Below are 20,494 nucleotides of genomic sequence, written 5' to 3' on the forward strand. Positions count from 1 at the left end.
TTTGTGGGGAGACTTCTTAAAAACACAGTATATTTCAGTCAGTTGGCACATACTGATACCATTTCTCATTTCAGTTCTGTCTGTGTTTAAGCAAATTGTAAATGCATACTTGACCTCTACCCTTCTGTAGTTCACACATACGGGAATATCCTGGAGTCAGACTTGACCTACATTTCCCTGCGTCCAGAGCAGCTCTCAAACGGCTGCATGGATGTTCACCTGGATGAGGAGACGTCCTCTTTGGATGAAATCCCTCAAAAGAACCTTTCCAAGCCTGCCAGGAAAAGCAAAGGTACCATTATCCTCCAGTAGAAGGCAGTGTGCACCTTTTAGTGTTTTTGTTTTGTTTTTGTTTTTGCTGCATTATATTAAAAACTAAAGATAAGACCACAGAATGTAAAAATGTTCAAAAGATAACCAAATACATCAGTTTTTTTTATTTATATGCTTTTTTTTATTGAATTTTATAATATAATTAATTTGTTTGTGTATTTATTTTCCTGTAATCATCCTGCAGTGCGCAAGCCAAGACCAGTGCGGCCCTGCTCCCCCATCACCAATCCAACTCTTCCGTTGAAGAAGAAGAGCAAAGAGGGCAAAGGTAAGCACGACCTCGGATCGGTGCACGGTGGTAAAGGAGAAAAAGTTGGAAACTATCGCTTCTGTCTCCTGCATGCATCATGAGTTGGGGCTTTGCTGGCAGTGCTGCGGCTGCTTAATTGATGAGGTGCTCTCAAAGTGCTGCGTTTATGAGAGAACTAAAAGTGATAGCGGGCTGGAGGGCACTTCGATGCTGTCCTGATAGAGGCCCCTTATGCATTTGTCCCGTTCCCAGCTCAGAGAGGAGGCCGGCCGCATACATATACATCACCTTGACACGCCGGTCTGTTCTCTCTCCGGCTCCCACTGCCGGGGTAGCTGTTTTTAACCACTTCTGGCCAAAGCGCATGACAAACAAAGTGCCAGGCCCCTCTAATTAATTTCCAGTCCGGCGTAGGGCTACCATGAAGGGAGAATTTATTTATTAAGGTTATGAGAAAGAATACAATAATTGCACCTCTGCCAATTCGGCTTGTTAAATAATACCTGTGGAATCGCGTGTGAAATATGAAAGGTGTTTAAGCTTTTTATAAGTCTAAACTTTTAATGAGTCGACAGAGGAACATAAAAGACCCTTATTCTTGTAGGTAATACCATCTACCTGTGGGAGTTCCTCCTGGCCTTGCTGCAAGACAAAAACACCTGTCCCAAATACATCAAATGGACACACAGAGAGAAGGGCATTTTTAAGCTGGTGGACTCCAAGGCTGTCTCCAAGCTGTGGGGCAAGCACAAAAACAAGCCTGATATGAACTACGAAACCATGGGCAGAGCGCTCAGGTGAGCCAATGGTTACAAACACTTCACCCAGAGGGACCAATCATGCCAGAGGAATTGTTTTTCCTGACCTCCCCCTTCCTCTCACTCTCTTTTAGGTACTATTACCAGAGGGGTATACTGGCCAAGGTTGAAGGACAGAGGCTTGTTTACCAGTTTAAGGAGATGCCCTCAGATCTGGTCATTATTGATGAGGATGATAGCCAAGGGGACGATGCCAGTTCTGGCTACAGAGGGCAACGGTCCACTCCTCACGGACGGGCAGTGGGCCGCGGTTCATCACGTGCGCAGGGGAAGAGTGCACAGATGAGGTCAGTGAAGAGAGAGATGAGTCCCGGGCTGAACATAAATGGAAAACAAGCAGAACAGCTGGTGCAGACTGTCCACGTTCTTCAGCCAAATCAAGGAGCTGCTGTCCCAGCATCTACACACTCCGTAAGGTGAGGGGCATTTTACGTACATGAACAGACAGCCACACACACAAGCAAATTTAAAACCACTGTTGAAACAAAAGCTCTTTTCTAAAATCGGTTGTCTTTGCTGCCTACATAGGTAGCTACATTCTTAGGCAGCAGCATCATAACCAAAATGGACATTATAAGTGAGCCATATGTAACACTTTTCCTAGGCAGTAACACAAATTGCAGAGCCCTGTAAATGGCGTGGGGAAAAATATTGTGGCCTCAAATTAAGAATTTGTCTCCTTGTTTAAGTTAAATTATGGTATAATGTGACCACAATTTAACTAAATTAAAACAAGGGAACAAATTAGTATAACTTGTCTATGATTTAACCAAAAAAGGGGTTGTAGTTGTATAAAGTGGCCATGATTTAACTGAATTAAAACAAGGGAGCAAAGTAGTACAGTTTGGCCAAAACTGAACTAAAACAAGGAAACAAATTAGTAGAACATGGCCACAATTTAATTAAATTAAAAAAAAGGGAATTAATTACTGTGACGTGGCCACAATTTCACTAAAACAAGAGAACAAAATATATTTTGCATGTTCCACAGTTTATCAAAAAGACAGCTGGCTCTTTTCAATTCAATGCTGCCATATAATTTTTTTGTTCTCCTCATACTAGAACTAAAGTGTTCTTGCTTTATAACCCCATGCCCCTCTATCTCCCTCAGGACTATAAATATGCCAGGCTCTGTTCCCATGGTCCTCACGTCAGGAGCTCAAGGAGGAGGTCCAGTCACCCTGCAGACCCTGCCTCTGTCCTCTGTTCTAACCAATGGGGATTCCTCCACTCATGCCTCGCCACCTCGGGTCATTCTCCACACTGTGCCTTCCACCAGCCCTGGCAGTAAAGATGTGCTCACCATACAGACTGCCTCTCTGACCACAGATAGCATCCAGTCCCAGCAGCTCCTTGTGTCCACTCTGAGCTCATCCAGTGGAGGGGTCATCAGCACCACGCCACAGCAAGCCAGATCTCTTAATGGCATCACCCACCTGGTCACTCTCAATGCCAATGGGCAGCCCGTCGTGGCCCATCAGCCCGGAACGGTCATTGCCACGGTCCTGAAGCCCAGTGAACTTCAAGACCTACAGGTGAAGGAGGAGATCCTAGACCCACAGTACCTCCAGTCTCTGGTCAACAGCAACCCTAGCATGGCCTCGTATAGCAAAGATGAGCTTGAGGAAGGAATGGCAGAGCTGAGCTACAGAACTGTGATCATCAACAGTGCAGGTCAGGAGCTGGGTCAGACCCTCAACGGACATTCGGACATGGGCTTGCAGCTGGCCAGCAGCCCCAGTGAGGGCCTGACCCCTGTGGAGGAGCTAGAAGTGAGAGGAGAAGTGGCTCTGCATCCGGAGCCTGAGGCTAAAGAGCTGTTGGAGGGGTCTCAAGGTCTGCAGGAATTGCCGGGAACCATGCAGATACCCGCATCCCACTTCATCCAGGTCAAGGCGGAACCGGCTGAGACCTAAACTAGTGGCCCAAGCCAGGGGGAATTTGGACACAATCGACCAACAAATACAGGATTTTTTCAGTGGAGCATATTATCTGCAATTTATTGCTCTTGATTGTTTAGAATGGGCGTTGACCCCAAAGACTGTTGTTTACTCAGTTATTGTGATATTGTGCCTAAATTCGAACCTTGAGGGATACCGACCATGATGTCATGATGAAAGCTCTTTGATTTGCTCTCCGTCACTCCCAACAGGAGAGCAGCCATTCTCCAACCAGGGATATTCCCACCATATGTGCCAGTTGAGATGTTTCTGTCTCTTCTCATCTCCACAGACAAATCCAAAGACTTTATCCAGCAGAGGGACCAAGGAGGAGTTGGTGGGAAGCCAAAAAGAAACCAACAACACACCATTGACTTTAGGATTAAACACACACACACAGTTGCTTAGGACATACAATATGGAGAAACATTTTTTTGTGTTTTCTTATGTAGCCCTCTTAGTGGACTTCAAAAGATGCCTATTGGAATAAGACTGAAAGAGTGCCTAGGTGGTTAATGCTTTGTTTTGGAAGTGATGTTTTGAAGGGGAAGATTGTATGATTCGCTCTGTTTTTAATACAGAATTATGACATTACCTCATCCCCCTCATACCATCAGAACTGAAGAGGTTATTATTTTTCCATCACACACAAATGTAAAAGTACTGTGCTTTTATGGAAATGGGCATTGACAGTTCTAGTAGACTTTGTATATAGTAACAGACTAGATAATATAGTGACAAATTCCAAAATTATCTGCAAAGTATTTCCCCATTATAATCTTGTTCATATGAAATTGAACGCAGTATATATAAATATATATATAAATATATAATATACAACTAAGATTCAATTTATGGCCACAAATTTATTTATTTTCTCAATTTCTAAATTCTGTATGAAAAGTCTTTTTTAAACAAATGCAAAAATTAGGGAAAATATGCAGTATGTAGGGCTAACTTTACCCATAAGACTCCAGTATGTGTGTGTATTGCTGTATTTTTCCAATTTAAAGCATTCCATGTAATCCGCACACCTTTCATATTTTATCTGTTTTTCAATCTAAGGTGATCTGAACGTAGCTTTATGAGATTGAGCTATCATGCTGTTCTTATTCACTGTGATGTGTTTAAAGCCATTTTACAGAGCGTACGTGCTATAAATGCTATGTCCTTTGGTTTCTGCCTTTACGCTGTCATACTTTTACCCTGTATCGACCACATATCGTTCGACTGATGCCTTACACGACTGTTTTTCAGATCACAGCTGGTGTGGTCTGTGACATTTAGGTAGATTTTTAAAATGTATTTATTTGTAGTTGATGTAGTCGGCTGTCCATGGCCTCCGTTCCTTCCTCGCCTCATTTATATCCAATGAATCTAGAGCACAGTCTCTTAATAGCGGCATCTCCACAAGTAAACAGAGTGGATGCTGCAGACATGTTGATACGATACTAAATTTGTGCTAAATTGGAAGAAGTGACTGAAGTTGTTGAGGGTAAATGTGGACTGGACTCTCAGAAGGCCAGACGCTGATCATGGGCAGCAGGCCTCTGCCTCTAATTCTGTTTGACTAACACCAGAACTCTGGTGCTGCTCTGACAATCATAGCTACACCTTGTATTATGCAATATTACGTCAGTAAGACAATCAGTGACCTCATCATAATAGAAGAAAAATGTCCTTCTGGCCACCATGTAATTTTCAGACCTGGTCTTGTTTGAAATATTTTTTGACCAGGGGCTTTACACACTGTAGTTTTTGGGTAAAGGTATGCCAGTGCTCTTGCTATAATTTAATCTTGCCTTTTCTCGGGACTTTCCTTTTTTTTCCAATTGTCTTATAGTAGACTAGATTTTTTTTTCTAAAAAAGAGAGAGAACCAAAAGAAAATAAATATAATAAAAACAATTTTGCCTTAACGTGAACATGTCATCTCCTGTTCCCTCTTTGCTGAGGAAATTAAAACTAAAGATCAGAGTCTAACCGGGTTGTGGTATACAACACAAAGCCCACAACAAGGCAGATGCTATCATTGTTCCGACGTATTAAAACAAGTACACCATCTCCTCAAGCGTTTCTTCTGTTAATGTGAATTAACAGAGGTCAGATGCACTCCCAGGTATCTTACAACATTTTGCTGTGAATCGAGGCTGCTGCGGGGAGCTTTGTTTCCAGCCATATGTGCTCTTATTCGGCTCGTATACTCCTTCTGGAGACTACAGAGCACCACGGCAACTTCGGCGAGGATGAAGTGAGTGCAATCTGTTAACTACAGGAAGCAAAGCGCCGAAAAGTGTTACTGAACAATCATGGCATGGGTCCCTCATTTGAGTGGGTGAAGAAGAGCATTAGCAACAAAAGAAATTGGTCATAAAAATACCCTCAATGTTTCAAACCTGTTGTTTTTTTTCTGTGAAACATACAAAAAGAAACATTCATATTTCTATGTACAACCACAATCATTAGTGAATGTCAAACTCCAAAAAAAAAAAAAAAATACTATACGACAATATTTTGATGGTGCTTTTTAAATGTATTTGGCCCTTTTTGGAGTTTGACAGCCTGTGGTATTTATAGAAAAGAGCTGCTTGGACATTCTTCAAAATTGTCCTTTTATGTTCCATAGAAGAAGAAAAAAATGTCATACAGGTTTGGATTGACACAAGATCAGCATAGCATGTACTATTTGTTTAACATATCCACCCTCCATGATTTGATGTAGTATTTTTTTCCATCTGTCTTGTGGGCAAATAATCTATCACAGACTGAGAGGACCCATAACACTTTTCACACCTGCAGCTCTGTGTGTGCTGGCCTTGCGGTGAGGATAGAAATGATTGTGTGTGTGATTACTCAGTGGTACGGGTTTGGAGAGGCTTTCTATGGTCTTATATGGTGGGATGTGTGTGTGTGTGTGTGTGTGTGTGTGTGTGTGCTGATGGAGCCATCTGGCAGCTGGTACATGCTGGAGCTCTTACCCCCAAGTCTACTATTCACACACAGCTGCAGATTACCCAGCACTCTGAACCCTACAGGCAACACTGAAAAATAAAACAATAACATCCAGCAAAACACAACACCAGAGCTGTTAAAGGCAACTGTAGCCACAAGTATGGGCAAAGCAAAATGGCAACTGAAAGTGGTTGTTTAAACGATTTGCACAGCATTAACCTGTCCTGTGAAAATGGGAAGATATTTTAATCACACCATTACAAATGTTACGTGAATTGGCGAAGATATAACAAATACATAGATATGAACTTTTTAATTTCTAATGTTTCATTTTAAATAGAGGACGGAGGGAGACCAGTACAGCAAAAAAGCAATATCTTAAGTTGGATTTATTTTTATGTCAAAAATACAGTAAGTCTTTTTCGTGACATTTCCATCTTTCCCCACAAGAAGAACAAAAGCCCCCAAAACTCATTGAACTCCTAAAGAGCCATGCTGTCATTAAACGGACTATTTACAGGCTATTTTAAAAAAAAGCAGTAAAAATGTAAACGGTAATGTACAAAAGTTGTAATTTTGTAATACATTTTATAAAATAAAATATAAAACATGTCACAACTTGTCCCGACCTGACTTTTATAAAATAATACAAAACTTTTATAAAAATTACAACTTATATACAATAATATCAAATCTACCGTTTTACTATATAGTTGTGTGAATGTAGGCTATGTCAATGTGATTTTTTTTTTATCATAGTAAAATATGATGGAACTTTAAAACGCAAAAGTGATAGTTTTAAATTAGATATTTAAAACTAACAAACAAAAACACTGCTAGAAAAAAAATGCATCATTAAATTCAAAATCATGATTACTTAAGATACTGTACAACCCTTGTGACAACTAGCCCCGGTCTTCCCTATAGTGTGTATTTTAGGTGTTGCATCATTTCAGATTTTCACCATTTCAGTCACTTTTCAGTCTTAAGTTCAAATACATTTTTAAAGTACTAATATTCTTTGTAGTCTCACAGTTAACCCGCAGTTTCAAGAAATATCATGATTATACCAGAATGACAAAATGTTGTTCAAAATAAAGATCAAACATAGCATGTCGTGGTCCAGGAAACACATGTAGCTGTTTGACATGGCTTGTTGACTCCCTAATATTACTCATGCAGCATTAAAAAAAAACAAACAGGACAGCTTGCAGTGATCAGTGTTTCACTTCTGAATGCCATAGGATCTATGACTAATCATAAACTTCTAAACCAAAATTACCCTTGTATAGTTTTAAAAAAAGGTATTCAAATTAAAGCTGAATTTCTAGACAGCTGTGGTTCGCTAGAGTCAAACTGGGTCTTTACATCAACACAGCTGCACAAAATCAGCTCAAGGAACATTCTATTTTTAAAGCAAGATGACAAGTAGCTGGGGGCCAATGACATGCTTGAAGAGAGCGAGTGTTTATTGCATCACGGCGTCTCTCTAGTGAGGAGTGGCGGGGCGGCTGAGGGATGGCGGTCATTAGAAATGTGCCTCCAGTCAGAGGCTGTGCTAAGATTACTCACACACCAGGATGCTGCCGCACACACACACACACACACACACACACACACACACACTCAAATACTAAACAATGGTTTTGGTCTGTTACTGAACTAAGACTAATGACATCCACTCCAATTTACGTCCTTTGTTCATCACTTTATATTTACATCAAATTTTTAAAGCAGCAGCAGTCTCACAGCATGAATTTTAGAAGCTAAAAGCAATACTCTTACAGCTATTAAACTTCTCACCCTACATCCCTCAACTGCCTGAATTGATAAAATTCTTCCACTGACAAATGAAACAATAACCATAATTTTATATTTCCCAAGTCATAACCATAGAGTCAAGGTTTGGCTGATTATTATGGCCCCATTAGCCCCTGCTGGTAGATGCTATAACTACATCATCTGGCAGAAAAACAGATCTTTCTCCACTGATAGCCATTCAAAAAGATCTGGATATTATTTCTAGCAATATACATATTTTTCTAGCAACAATGAAATATATAGAAATAATTATATTTAAATATTTAAGCACACTATAGTAGATGTTTTGCAATCTACTATCAATGTGTGAGATTTTATTAATTCATTTATTTAAATTGTGTCATTTGTTGTTTTTCCCAAAATCTGTTCTTTTTGCTCTATTTCAACTCTGAATATTCACTAGTCAAGGGTTTGGGATATATATATATATATATATATATATATATATGAACACAGCCTTAATTATTGAATATAGTGATCCAAAAACATCCTTAGTATATTTACTGTATTTAAATCTGATATTTGTAATTAAATCTTAGTATACAGTATCATCACTTTTAATATGTCATGAAGCAAAAACTCAGATTAAATAATTACAATACAGTATTCATAATTTACATTTGACTATATAGATTATTTTATAGTTTGATGAGTCCTACCCACTGATCTATTAACAGAGAATTACAGATCCGTGGTCCCACAATCGATATAGAACGCTTTGCGACAATGATTAACTGTTGGCGGTGCCTACTGAAATGAGCGTGGTGCCGTAACTAAATCCTATCTGTCGCACAATTCGTTTACAAAACAGGATTTTTTTTTTAGTATCAAATTCGACATAACATTTTCTATAAAAGGATTAGACTATATCATAGAAAATATGTAGGAGATAAATGTTTTGAAATATTTTACATAAAATCGGATAATTCAGCGCGTTCAAACATCTTCGTTGAGTCACAATCAAACAGGTATCCTGTTGACATACCTGGAGTAGGTGTTATAAGCCAACATGAGCAAAGACGCCAGATTTGAGTCGTGTAGCTACACTGGAGGAGTCCTACACCAGCATAGAACTTCCAGCAGCAATCTCCTCGCACTATAATAACATCGTATCCACACGGCACCACTGGAGGGCAGTAGTGACACACCTCACTGAAATACATTTAACAAGCAATTTGCTCTCTCTTCTTGTACACTGCTTTACAACAGAAAGTCTGCCTGTAAAACACAGACTACCTGCTCCACGTACACGAACCGGCGAGTTAAATCCCGGGAACTAAAACAAACAGCTTGGAGGTAAATTACAATGCACTTTTGATGTGCTAACAAAAGGAATTAATTCACATGCGTACCTGTGCAGTCTGCAGTCATCCTGCCTCCTGGCACTGCTCCAGTCTCACTGAGTTTTCTCCCTCAGTCTCATGCAGTCTCTGTTGCTGCAGGCTCACTCTCAATCTTTCTGAGCTTTCACAAATGAAAATTGGTTGTTTTAAATCTGAAATCGTTAGACACGTCTCAGTATGGATCTGAGACGGTATACAGTATTGTTCTATAGGCTAATCTTTCAGGTTCAAGTCATGACTCACTGGTATGTTTTGTGTAGTTTTTTTTGTTGTGTTTCTTACCTTAGTTGGTTAATATACATAACATATACAACATATGTTATCTGTCATAGCTGACATGTATACAAACACACCAACAGGTGCGTGACTAGAAATAGCAATGAAAACACAGGATATGGCATCATAAAGGGCTGTGAAATTGTAAACAGCTTGGTTGAATTTACAGTGACCTAAATGTGTTTGTACTACTCTTGCTCTTTGACTTGTATTAAAAAAAAAAATAATAATAATTGTAATGTTGCTTTGAACGTTTATATTAGTAAAATATAAATAGCACCCAAGAAAAAATGTGGTGATATGTCAATAAAAGGTAGGTTTTAATAACATTAGTTATTCTTCCTCATTTTTCCATCACCTTTATGATGGTTTTTAATTGAACATTTTATTTTTCAGTGTGTAGATGAGAGAAGAATTACAGTAATAAATGTAATAATAAAAAAAAGAAATAATTTAATGAATGGAATAATCATATTAATAATAGATAGTTTAGATGTTTATTATTATATTATAGATATTTATATGAATATTATTGATATCTTCCCTGCTACACAATGGCTCTGTTAATGTTTGAGGTGACTTCCTTTACTATCGCATCAAGATAAGTGCTGGTTTTTCATGATTTCATGTATTGTGATAAATACAATAAGCTTTCTGTGGGGTATTTTGAGTTTGTGCTTTGATCATTTACCTCAGGCTTCTAGTGAATTAGATCTTAGTACTTCAGAAGAAAGAAGTGTTTTGAGAAAGGATATGGCTGATGAAAATCACATTTAGACAGCTGACCATGGATGCGAAAGAGATAAACATCAAGGTGAGTTTTAACTTCCTCCGTGGAATGCTTTGTGGCTTTGCGTGGTTGTTTGTCACAGATGTGGCATCTTTTGTTCCAAGATGAAAGCCCTGTGTTTTGCTCTTTTGTTGCATAGATGCATTTTGTATGCTTTCAGTGCAATTTGTTTCAAGGTTTTCGTTATGATAATTTAAAATAATATACTGTGTCTGTCTTATCAGATTTCATATAGCTCAGTCATGTGCAGAGCTGGAAGAGCATAACGCTAATAATGTCAAGGTCTTCGAGTTTGTTTTCCAAAGAAAACAGACTAAGACATTTTAAGGCATGTACTTTTTAGGTGTCCCTTAGCACATGTTTATATGCAGCAGTAAATTAGTAGCAGACTGTAAACCTTTTACCAGTTTTATTCAGAAGGAAGTTGCTGGAAAAACACAAAAGAGCATTCGATTACGTAAATGTAATTTATAGAGCACACATTTGCTTGGATGAAAGAATTGATTGAAACAGCCCCAGACCTGCAATTGTGGCGCTAGCAATGTGACTACTTAAATATAGCCATGTGATATGTGTACAGTGTAGTTCTACACCGCATTAAATTCACATAACAGCTTTTAAAAGGGCTAATTTTCTAAGTTCTACAGGGACTTGCTTATGCGTAAATACATTATACACAAGTTCATAATGTAAACATGCAAATTACTGTCAATTTATTTGTTAACCTGGTTTCTTATAATGCCTCTCATCCACTATAAACATGACAAACAAAGAGCCCATGGAAACGTTATGTCATGCAGAACTTCATGCACAAACAAACAAAATCAACTTAAATCAATGTTAATTAAATCACATTGTCTCGCCTACACTATTGGAATATGTACAGTAACTGACCATTTCCAAAGCACCTGTTTCTCTTCTTCTTTCAGTATCAACATCAGGCCAAGGACAGATAAAGACACTGTTCATTGAAAAGGATAAGTAAGCAGCCATGTAGTTGACATGAAATACTTCCTCCATTGACATGAGAATCCATATAGCCCTGTTTTAAACAGTTAATTGTATAATAACAGTTTTTATAACCATATTAATTGAGGGCCTAGTATTCCATGTGGTTTCAAATTGATATGTTCATAAAAATGTCATGCATAATAATTACAAGCAAAATGCTGTTGAAAATAGTCTGAGATGGAATATGTTTGTACTACTACAAATTCATTTGAAGTACCACAAATTAAACTAATGAAGGCATAAGGTGAAATTGTGAAAAATAGCACCTACATAGAATACAATTGCCTTATTTTATTTACACAAAGAATGGAAAAGGTTTTGAGCGTATATATGTGACATTTCGTAAAAATTAAGCTGGTCTACGCGTACCCCTGAGCAGCATAGCACCACTGGTTCCCACCGGCATCCTCAAATTCGTCCCAGCATTCTTGCTATCCACCAGTTGCAGGGCATGACAATCTGACAGATGACCCGTCCTCCCTGGTAATAGTAGGGATACGGCCAAAAGCCGCCCAGGGGCTCGTAGTATCGCCGACAGTAACGGTACCCCCGACGACAGTACTGGCAGCAGTAGCCCTGCTCATCTAGGCTGTTGTCCAGCTCCATCCCCGCTTCTCTCTGCAAAGAGAGTGAGTCAACAGGGTCAGAACTGCAGCCAAACAATACCTGCAATCTCACCGCAGGGCGCATGACTGATGGCTTGATTTTAGCAATAAAAAGGTGCAGTGCTCGGAAGGGAAGATGAAGAGTGATTATGGGGTGAAGACACGCGATGACAAAAAACCCTGTCATGCTCGGATATGTCACAAGGATCAGAGTGGCATTTAAAGTAGATGCTTTTGATATGCCAAGCCGGGGTATCAGATATGATATAATGCCCTTGACCTTTCCATTACGCTGCCGGTGGCATCGCTTGACTTTAGCATCTCTGATTCAAGTCCCTTAACCCCGCTGCCTGTCCGTTCTCAGTCACAGCGAGTTTGACACTGGCAGTCACCGAGATAATTACACTATTTCTTTCATCCCAGCCCTCCCACTCCCACTCCCGCTTGAGTCCGAGCAGCGACCCCGGTCTCATTTCGGCTCAGAAATGAGAACCCTCCCCCATGCACTTTCATGCCCTCCTTTGACTTTGGCATGAAGCAAATGGCACGTTCATACAGCAATTAGCGGGGTAATGATCGCCCAACAAGGATCGGTTTATTTGCTCTCGCAGGCAGGGTGTGAATTGGTGTAAGGGCTAAATGAAAGCGGAGTGAAAGGTAAATTGGGTAGAATTAATGGCCCTTGGCCCTCTCCATTGTGATCGTGTACGCATGCCCTCTCCAGATTACCCAGGGCTGAGTGCCATGCCTTTGATAAGCCGCTACAACGAGATGGCTTCAGAGAAGTGCCACTTAACTTTCTATCTCCCATAACTGTTGGAGCAGATAGCACCCTCGACTCGCACTGTTTCATTTGACTGCATTTCGATCTCCCCAAGCTTACCACACAGACAATATGACGTTATCCGTCTGATTAAAAACACTGTCATGGACCTAGTCAACTCCGCTGATCTGCATTAGATTGGCAGATGAAGCCGTATCTCTCCAGGTCGTCTAGCAACGTTTCAGACTTCCTGTTGGGAAATGACGCAAATGAACATGAGGGGAGAAAATCGCTTTGAAATGTGTTGCCCAGATGAAAATGGCTTCTAAAAACGGTCATTTGTGGTGTTTGTATAGTATAAACAGGCATATTATTATCATTATTGATCTTTTTAGGTTTAAGATGAAGCGCAGTGAATTATAATGTGCCTGTGCATGTGCGTGCGAAGATGCATAATGACATGCATTTCTCCTCTGGAGTCCCATTTCTCATTATGTTCTCCATAAACGGCGCATGTATGAGTTTTCATGAGCTCACTATGCAATGATGAATGGAGTGAAAATTGCATTCTTCTAATGATTAGACTTGTGCAAGAGAAAGCAGGGTGATGCTTGTACTCTTTGATTTATTACTCTCACAAATGCACAAAGACAATTACTGATTCATAATGTTTGTCAGGTTTAGGGTCAAGAGTGTTGAGACAACAATTCATTTTGCAAACGGCTCAAAGCCTGTCAGTGTAGCACTGTTTGCTTTATCAGACATTCACAGAAAAGCCCCCTGCCAGCATGAAAGGTGGATGTTATTTGGGAAAATAAGAGATTTTTTGTCGAGTGAAATGATGTGTGATAAAACAAACAGACTATGAATGGTATTGTTCCACGGAGGTATATTAATCAAACTGATTATCCTGCCGCAATGAGAAAGTGAGTGTTAATAACTTCATGTTGGAGACTTTATATGTCAGTGAGAAGACGTGAAGTACTCTGGGACATGATGTCAGTCATGCATAAACTAGTAAGAGTAATTAAGAACAGGTGCCTATAGCTGACTGTAGCGTTTTGTATTTGCTTTACAAAGCCTGTCATGTTCTCTGTTATGTTTAGCGGTACAGCCCGTAAAGCGCGATGCAGTAGCATTTAATGTGAGGAAGTATGAAAACTCATTTATTATGGTGTGGCACATCATACAGTTGATTCTCAACTTGACACCCTGTGGATTTACTTCATAAACCACGATAACTGAGGGGATAAATTATCTTAAACTTCACACTATCTTGATGCTAATCAAGACACTAGAGAGACACTGTTTCCCAAAAGAGTTTTATTGATTATAAAATACTTCTTGAGTAACATTCTTCATGCATTAAATTATTCTTTTCAGGACTGTCAAAGTTAACTCATTAACGTCTCAAACATAATTAACACACTATTTGTTTATTTATTTATTTGAGCACACTTTATTTAGTTTGATATTATACATGCTTCATTTTGTTCTGTTCTAAAAAGCTGATTGGGACATCTGGAGCAGATTGGAACTGACCCGTTTATCGGTAAATGGTAGAGAAAGACCCCTTTTACAGGTTACTTATGAATCAAATCTAGATATCCTGTTTACAACAATAATATAGCATTTGCATTCAATGTATGGTGGAATTTAATTATCGTTGAAGCTGGACATTCATCGAAATGCTAATGCGAACACCTGCGGAGTAATGCTGGGAAGATTACGCTCAAGTGTGTAGAAAGTTGTTTTATTAAATTACTGCAGATTGCATTGTTTTGATTTTCACCATTGTTCAAAAGTTTGGGGACAGTAAGATTTATTTATTTATTTTTTGTTTAAGAAATTAATACTGTATTCAACAAAGCTGACATTTAACAAACATTTTCTTTTTCAGTTGAATACTGTTCTTGAACTTTTTATTTGTCAAAGAATGTATCACAGTTGTCACAAAAATATTAAGCAGCACAACAGTTTTCAACATTGATAATAATTTAGAATATTCTAATATTAGAATAGTTTCTGAAGGATCATGTGACACTATTCACAATGATTTTTAATTTTTTTAAATCAAATAAATACAGCCTTGGTAGTTGGCAAGCACGAGACTTACCTCCAAACGTTCGAATGTTAGTGTAGTTTTAGAATGATATAGTATGTGATTTGTTTCATTTTAGTATCCTAAGTTTAAAGTGAATTCATCTTCATTAGGTCCTTGACCGGACAGAGCATCTTAAGTTCAGACGGACGCAGGGAGGCAGGCTCAATCAGTGATATGCAAGCCAGAATGCTTTCAGCTAGGAAGCAGGGTCATGATGCCCACCATCAACAACTGCGGCAGGCACACGAGTCTGAGATTCAACGGGACCCAATCATCAGAGGCTTATCCTCTCAATGTAGGTCAAGGACCATGATGCAATTTCTCAGCACAGCCAGATGATAGTTATTCAGTTTGAAAGATATCCAGAGCTGTGCTGGCACACAACGCATGAGCGTGGCAGGACTTGGGAAAGGTCACCCTCGTATATCTCAGGCCTTCTGTCATAGGAACTTTGATTATTTATAAAAAGTGCACAACAGGAAGAGACCTGTAGCAAAATATGATTTCCCTTCTCCAGCTGCAGACGTCTGCCGGTGGGAGAGCTAAAGAAGGGCTTGCGTCTAGGATCCTCTGAAAGGTCTGGGATATCTGGCTTCCCAGCAGCATCTACATGACTCCAGATTCCAATTACCGGGAGCTACATCCCCTCTGATGTTCACAAAAGCCTTTGCTATTGCTCTGCCCACAAACACAGCCCGCCTGTGCTTAGCCTTGGAATTGGCTGGATAGGTGTGTATTAACCAGCTGATAGAAGGAGAGGATTTCAAAAGGGAAAGGTGGTTTCATCTGGGTCTGCTTTAATTATACGCTATGTTGCGGTCCATGTTGCTGGATGAGGTGGGCAGGCAAGACGTTCCTGGGCCTCTGCAGATAAATGTGCCTTTTTTCCTCCACCCAAAGTTCTTTCTTTTCTCAGTCTTCTCATCCTTGAGCTTGGAGGCTAGAAGTCGCACGCTAGTTGGGGAGGTGTATATCGTAGGTGTGCGAAGCATTAGTGCGTGCAGCTTCAGGATAATTAATCATTGAACATATGCTTCACTTCATGGACACAATAAAGGACACTCTTTGGCCGCTTGATTCTCCATGCCTTGATAATTAAAGCATGATTAATACATTTATCTATTCATTAATGAGTGACCTTGGGAGGCTGTCTTTGTACATCACTAACTACATAAGAGAGGCAAGGAAAAATTGTGCAAGGCAAACTTGCTTCCTTTGAAGGCTAAATATCCCTCTCCATTAGCTGTAAGACATTAAGGGAGTCTTAAGTGAACTGGCCTGATTTAAGCAGATATATAGAGCAATTTCAATACCCTGTGGTCCACATGGTCTGTTTTAAGTTCGGAAAGGGAATTTCGATTAATGAACGATTTATACCAAGAAAGAGAGCATGACTATCCGACTCACCCGCAGTCTGAAGATGTCTTTTAGTAATGAACCTGGGGCTCATACTTACATAGTCGTTCACTGGTAACTGGTCCATGACATCCCGGGCCTGACGTGGACCTCTCGCCTCCAGCTCTGGGGTCTCCTCCACGTCCTCTACATCGTGGAATTCAGCATCTGCGTCACAGAAGGAAAGACAGTAACGCTAAAAACTTGCTACTAAAAAATTGATACCATGAAAGGCCTCTTTGATCTTCCTTAAGAACATAAAGCCCTGCAGTACTATAATGCCCTGATTTGGAAAAAACAGAAGTTGGTTTGTGGCAAAAATGTTCTTCAAACATGGGGTATTGTGTCCTTGATTGGTTATTCAGTGATTGCTTAGGACATTTCTACAGATTTAACCATGAAAAAATCAGTGCTTTTTCTTTTATTTTCTTTGCCTTCCTATTGAAGAGAAGTACAAGCAAACAGTGGAGAGCAAAATAAATTACAGACTCGACTCTTAGGCTATTCTGAAACCTTATTACTAGGGTTGAATTGGATTTCGAGGTGGTGAAGCCCTGTTTGTAACCTCTAAGAGGAAATGGGTGGATCCAGTGGATGGGCAGATCTTGGCAAATCTCCCAGATCTTGGAATTCAACAGGAATGTTTTGTTGGAGACTGGTTGTTCAGCAGGGATCCATATCTGAGAGTCCACCATCTGCATATCCACTTCACCTGTCTCACTCATCTGCAAAGAGAAAGTACATTTAAGCTTTTAAACTGGGTCATGGATAGGGATGGATGTTCATTTGATCACACCATGTTGATCAGGATACTGTGAAGGACAGTGTTGCCAATATTTCTAATACCAGTCAATCACAGCAATGTAATATATAATTATAATAATAATTATTATTATTATTATTAATATATATATTATAAAGCAATAAGCCCCAAGAAGCTGTGGTTTACAGTGACTTTATAACAGCTAAGGGGCGTTGATAGGCACGACGCGAAGCAGAGCTTTCAGGCCTTCACGGGGCTTATTGCGTTTATAAAACGGTTATTCCATATACGTAGTAAGGTTTCACAAAATAAAACAGAGCAAATAAAGTGCAATGATATTAATAAAAACAGTATTCTTCCATCAAACAATGTAGTTCCTCAGAAACAGTTGTGGTTCCAACACATTGGTTGCCAAGCAACACACAAAGTAAACAACGGTGTAGGTTTGTAGTGTAATTTACAACAGCTTCGAACGCGGCTCAACCAATCAGAATCAAGGACCGTAACTATCTGTTTTATAAATGACACTTTAGTATACTAAAACATAGAGATGACTTCCAGAAGCTTTCAATACTTGGACAGTATCGATATTGCTTCCACAAGATTTTATTTTGTGCTAAATCTTCTCACAACTTCCATACACTGCATTGCACCAAAGTGAGATGGCCACTGAAGCTAAATTTGGAAGTGATCTTGCATGCTGATACCTTTTATTACACATTTTTAATGATATTTGAGGATAAAAATCTATTTTATTATAGCCGTTTAGTAATTTGCTAAACTGCAAATGATCAGACTTTCTGTTTTTAACTACAATTATACAATCAGCTTCAACAGTTAAATAATCTGAATCATTAAACAATCATCACATAAACATTTATTATTGGTTATTTATTATTATGGCTTTTTGTCACAGCCTCTGCTAGCGCTGCGGTCTCTGGTTAAATGAATGTCATGAGTGAAGCGTCAGCAGTTTGAGTGGTTTGCGACTGGCTCCTTGTGTCTTTCTGCGTATGGTAAGATGAGAAATAGATCCTATCTTACTCAACTTGCTAACACATTTCATATTTTCACTTCAAAGTCTACTTTAGTCGTTTTATTATTTTTTTTGACCCAAAAAATCAATGCATAGTTTAGTAAAACACTTTGGATCAATGTTTGTATGTGTGGTTTAACGGGAAAGTATTGATACTTCAGTTGTGCTTTCAGAAGCTCATTTGGCTTGATTGAAACTGACCCAATTCTTTCCGTACCCTCCAAACATATTTCTGTTTGTCAGTTTATTGTGCATACAGGCATCCTAAGTCTCCTTACCACAGCCCGAACAAGATAAAGCTTCTCTGCTTTATGCTATTGCCTTGGATCATTTCACTCTTACTCTGCAGGGAACAGAGAACTAACTGCTGACCATGGCTAAAATATTTAATTTGACCTCTCTTAAAGACTGTAGCTGTACCTTCTTGTGAAACACACTTATTTCTTCCCTAGCTGTGAAAAAAAATTCCCTTTTCTGCAAGCACTGGTGGTGTTGCATTTTAATTTGGACAGCAATAGGAGTACAAAAATATATATGACTTTAAGATGACTTTAAAGTCTGTCTGCTGCGTTGGTCTGAGGAAGGACTGACGTGTTATTCAATCCTCTAGGCATATTAAAGTAGACTGTGGTGCATCCACCCTGTCACCCATTATACAACTAATTATACAACTGTTAATAGTGTATTTAATTTGTTAGTTCTATAGTTCATGAGCTGTTAAGTAAATTATTATTGCTTAATGATAGCGATTGTATGTCAGTTTGATCTAACTGAGATCTAGAAAGCATCGTTGTGTAATGTAATCACATGAGGTATATGTTTGTTGTGCTTGTAGTTATGTGTAAATAGAAGTACAAACAAACTCCGCTACATTCCCTTGTTAATTAGTGCAGAGACCAGAGAAATGGCTCACATTAAAAATATTTTTACAAGGTGATTTTCTCCCAGTCTAAAGCTTAATTGCACATTAGTTAAGCTTGATGTAGAATCCTGAGGCTATTGTCTGAGCTACTATCATTTATATTAGATTTCCCTCTTTCTCTACCATTTGCTCTCCCTCTTCATCCCGCTGCTCTTGTTTTATTAGAAGTCATTTTTGGTGCCTTTTCTTGTTTGTTGGGAAGTGACACAGCTCTGACCTGTAGCGGTTCCAGTTCCGCCTGATTAAAAGCTTCATTCTTTGCGCCTTTGAGACAGTTACTTTGCTCCGGCCCCCTTTCCCTCAAATCGCGCTAAACTAATGATGACTAGGAGGACAGCCTGCAAGAGTCAAGCAGTGAAGGACGCTGTTTTAGCCTAAAATTAAAACAAGGGCCAACGGTGCAAGTAGGCTGCTTTAATTGGCCATCTTGACTGCTCAAGCAAAGCGTGCCTTTCATACAAGTAAACAAAGGTTAGGGCACTGATCCTACAACATTTCATCACATTTTTTGAGAAATTAGCTAGTTAAGTTTAAGGGTGGGTTCCCTTGAGACATCTAAAGGTTGCGGAAGAAGCATTGAAGGGAAAAGAGCAAAGCTGAATTATGTCTTGACTGAGGGGTCAAGGTTTGGCTGGTTAGCATGGCCCAGTTAGTATGACCCCTGCTGGTCAAGGCTGAAATCGTACCATCAAAATGCCTCTTTCTCAATACATCAATGTAGCTTTAACCAAGCATATAAAAAAATATTGAATTATATTATATTAGTTGTTTTTTTTCCTTTGGAGTGTTATCTGGAAATATTTTTTTCTGTAGTGACACATGATGCAGAAATATGCTGATTTGGTGCTCAGAAACATGAATTATTATCGGTGATAAAAACATAAAATTCTTTTTTTTTTTACATTATAAATGACCTTAAATTAATTTATCCTTTCTGAATAAAAATATAAATTTCTTTAAAAAAAAAAAGTCAAACTGACCCCAGACTTCTGAACACGTATGCCTCAGGTGATTGGCTCAAAACGGTTGTGTCCATAAGCGAAATGCAGATTTCAAAGGATGTTCTTCCAAAGGCATGCCTTTGAGATTAATATAAATGCAAACAAATATCTTTCTTTGGGCTAGTACGGGAGTTTTCTCATTTTTAATGCCAAGTATCTTAATGGATCCAAGAATTTGAAAGATTCTTCACTTGATGATGATCTCTCTTTGTAAAATATAAAAACAGCTGTGTTGTCTTCTCTTGAAAATGTGTACACACTGTAAGGAGAGATTAACACTTTAAAAATAAAATGTTATTCTTATCGTTAAAACTAGGGCTGTGAAAATTAAATATTCACAGATCAGTTTTCTGATTTAAAAACAGAATGATA

At 39.0% G+C, this 20,494-nt stretch overlaps 2 protein-coding genes across 6 annotated transcripts in view; one reads left to right on the forward strand and one right to left on the reverse strand.

Annotated features, from left to right (window-relative positions):
* The window catches only part of elf1 (E74-like ETS transcription factor 1), a 43,624-nt gene extending 39,537 nt beyond the window's left edge, over positions 1-4,087 (forward strand). For 3 of the 4 annotated variants that reach the window (XM_079439218.1, XM_079439219.1, XM_079439220.1), the window contains exons 5-9: positions 131-292; positions 518-601; positions 1,188-1,380; positions 1,476-1,817; positions 2,513-3,450. In XM_079439218.1, the coding sequence (XP_079295344.1) occupies positions 131-292; positions 518-601; positions 1,188-1,380; positions 1,476-1,817; positions 2,513-3,317 (1,586 nt within the window). In that variant the 3' untranslated portion in view covers positions 3,318-3,450. Of the gene's footprint in view, positions 1-130; positions 293-517; positions 602-1,187; positions 1,381-1,475; positions 1,818-2,512 lie in introns of all 4 variants that reach the window. The other variant, XM_079439217.1, reaches the window with a different exon arrangement.
* A 6,829-nt stretch (positions 4,088-10,916) lies between these two features.
* Positions 10,917-20,494, reverse strand: part of LOC306883761 (tenomodulin-like) — a 38,318-nt gene continuing 28,740 nt past the window's right edge. Inside the window, exons 5-8 of one of the 2 annotated variants that reach the window (XM_079439223.1) lie at positions 16,966-17,125; positions 16,462-16,568; positions 11,903-12,151; positions 10,918-11,483 (exon numbers count right to left, since the gene is read on the reverse strand). In XM_079439223.1, the coding sequence (XP_079295349.1) occupies positions 11,942-12,151; positions 16,462-16,568; positions 16,966-17,125 (477 nt within the window). In that variant the 3' untranslated portion in view covers positions 10,918-11,483; positions 11,903-11,941. Of the gene's footprint in view, positions 12,152-16,461; positions 16,569-16,965; positions 17,126-20,494 lie in introns of both variants that reach the window. The other variant, XM_079439222.1, reaches the window with a different exon arrangement.

Source organism: Barbus barbus (assembly GCF_936440315.1).
Source record: "Barbus barbus genome assembly, chromosome: 17".
NCBI lineage: Eukaryota > Metazoa > Chordata > Actinopteri > Cypriniformes > Cyprinidae > Barbus > Barbus barbus.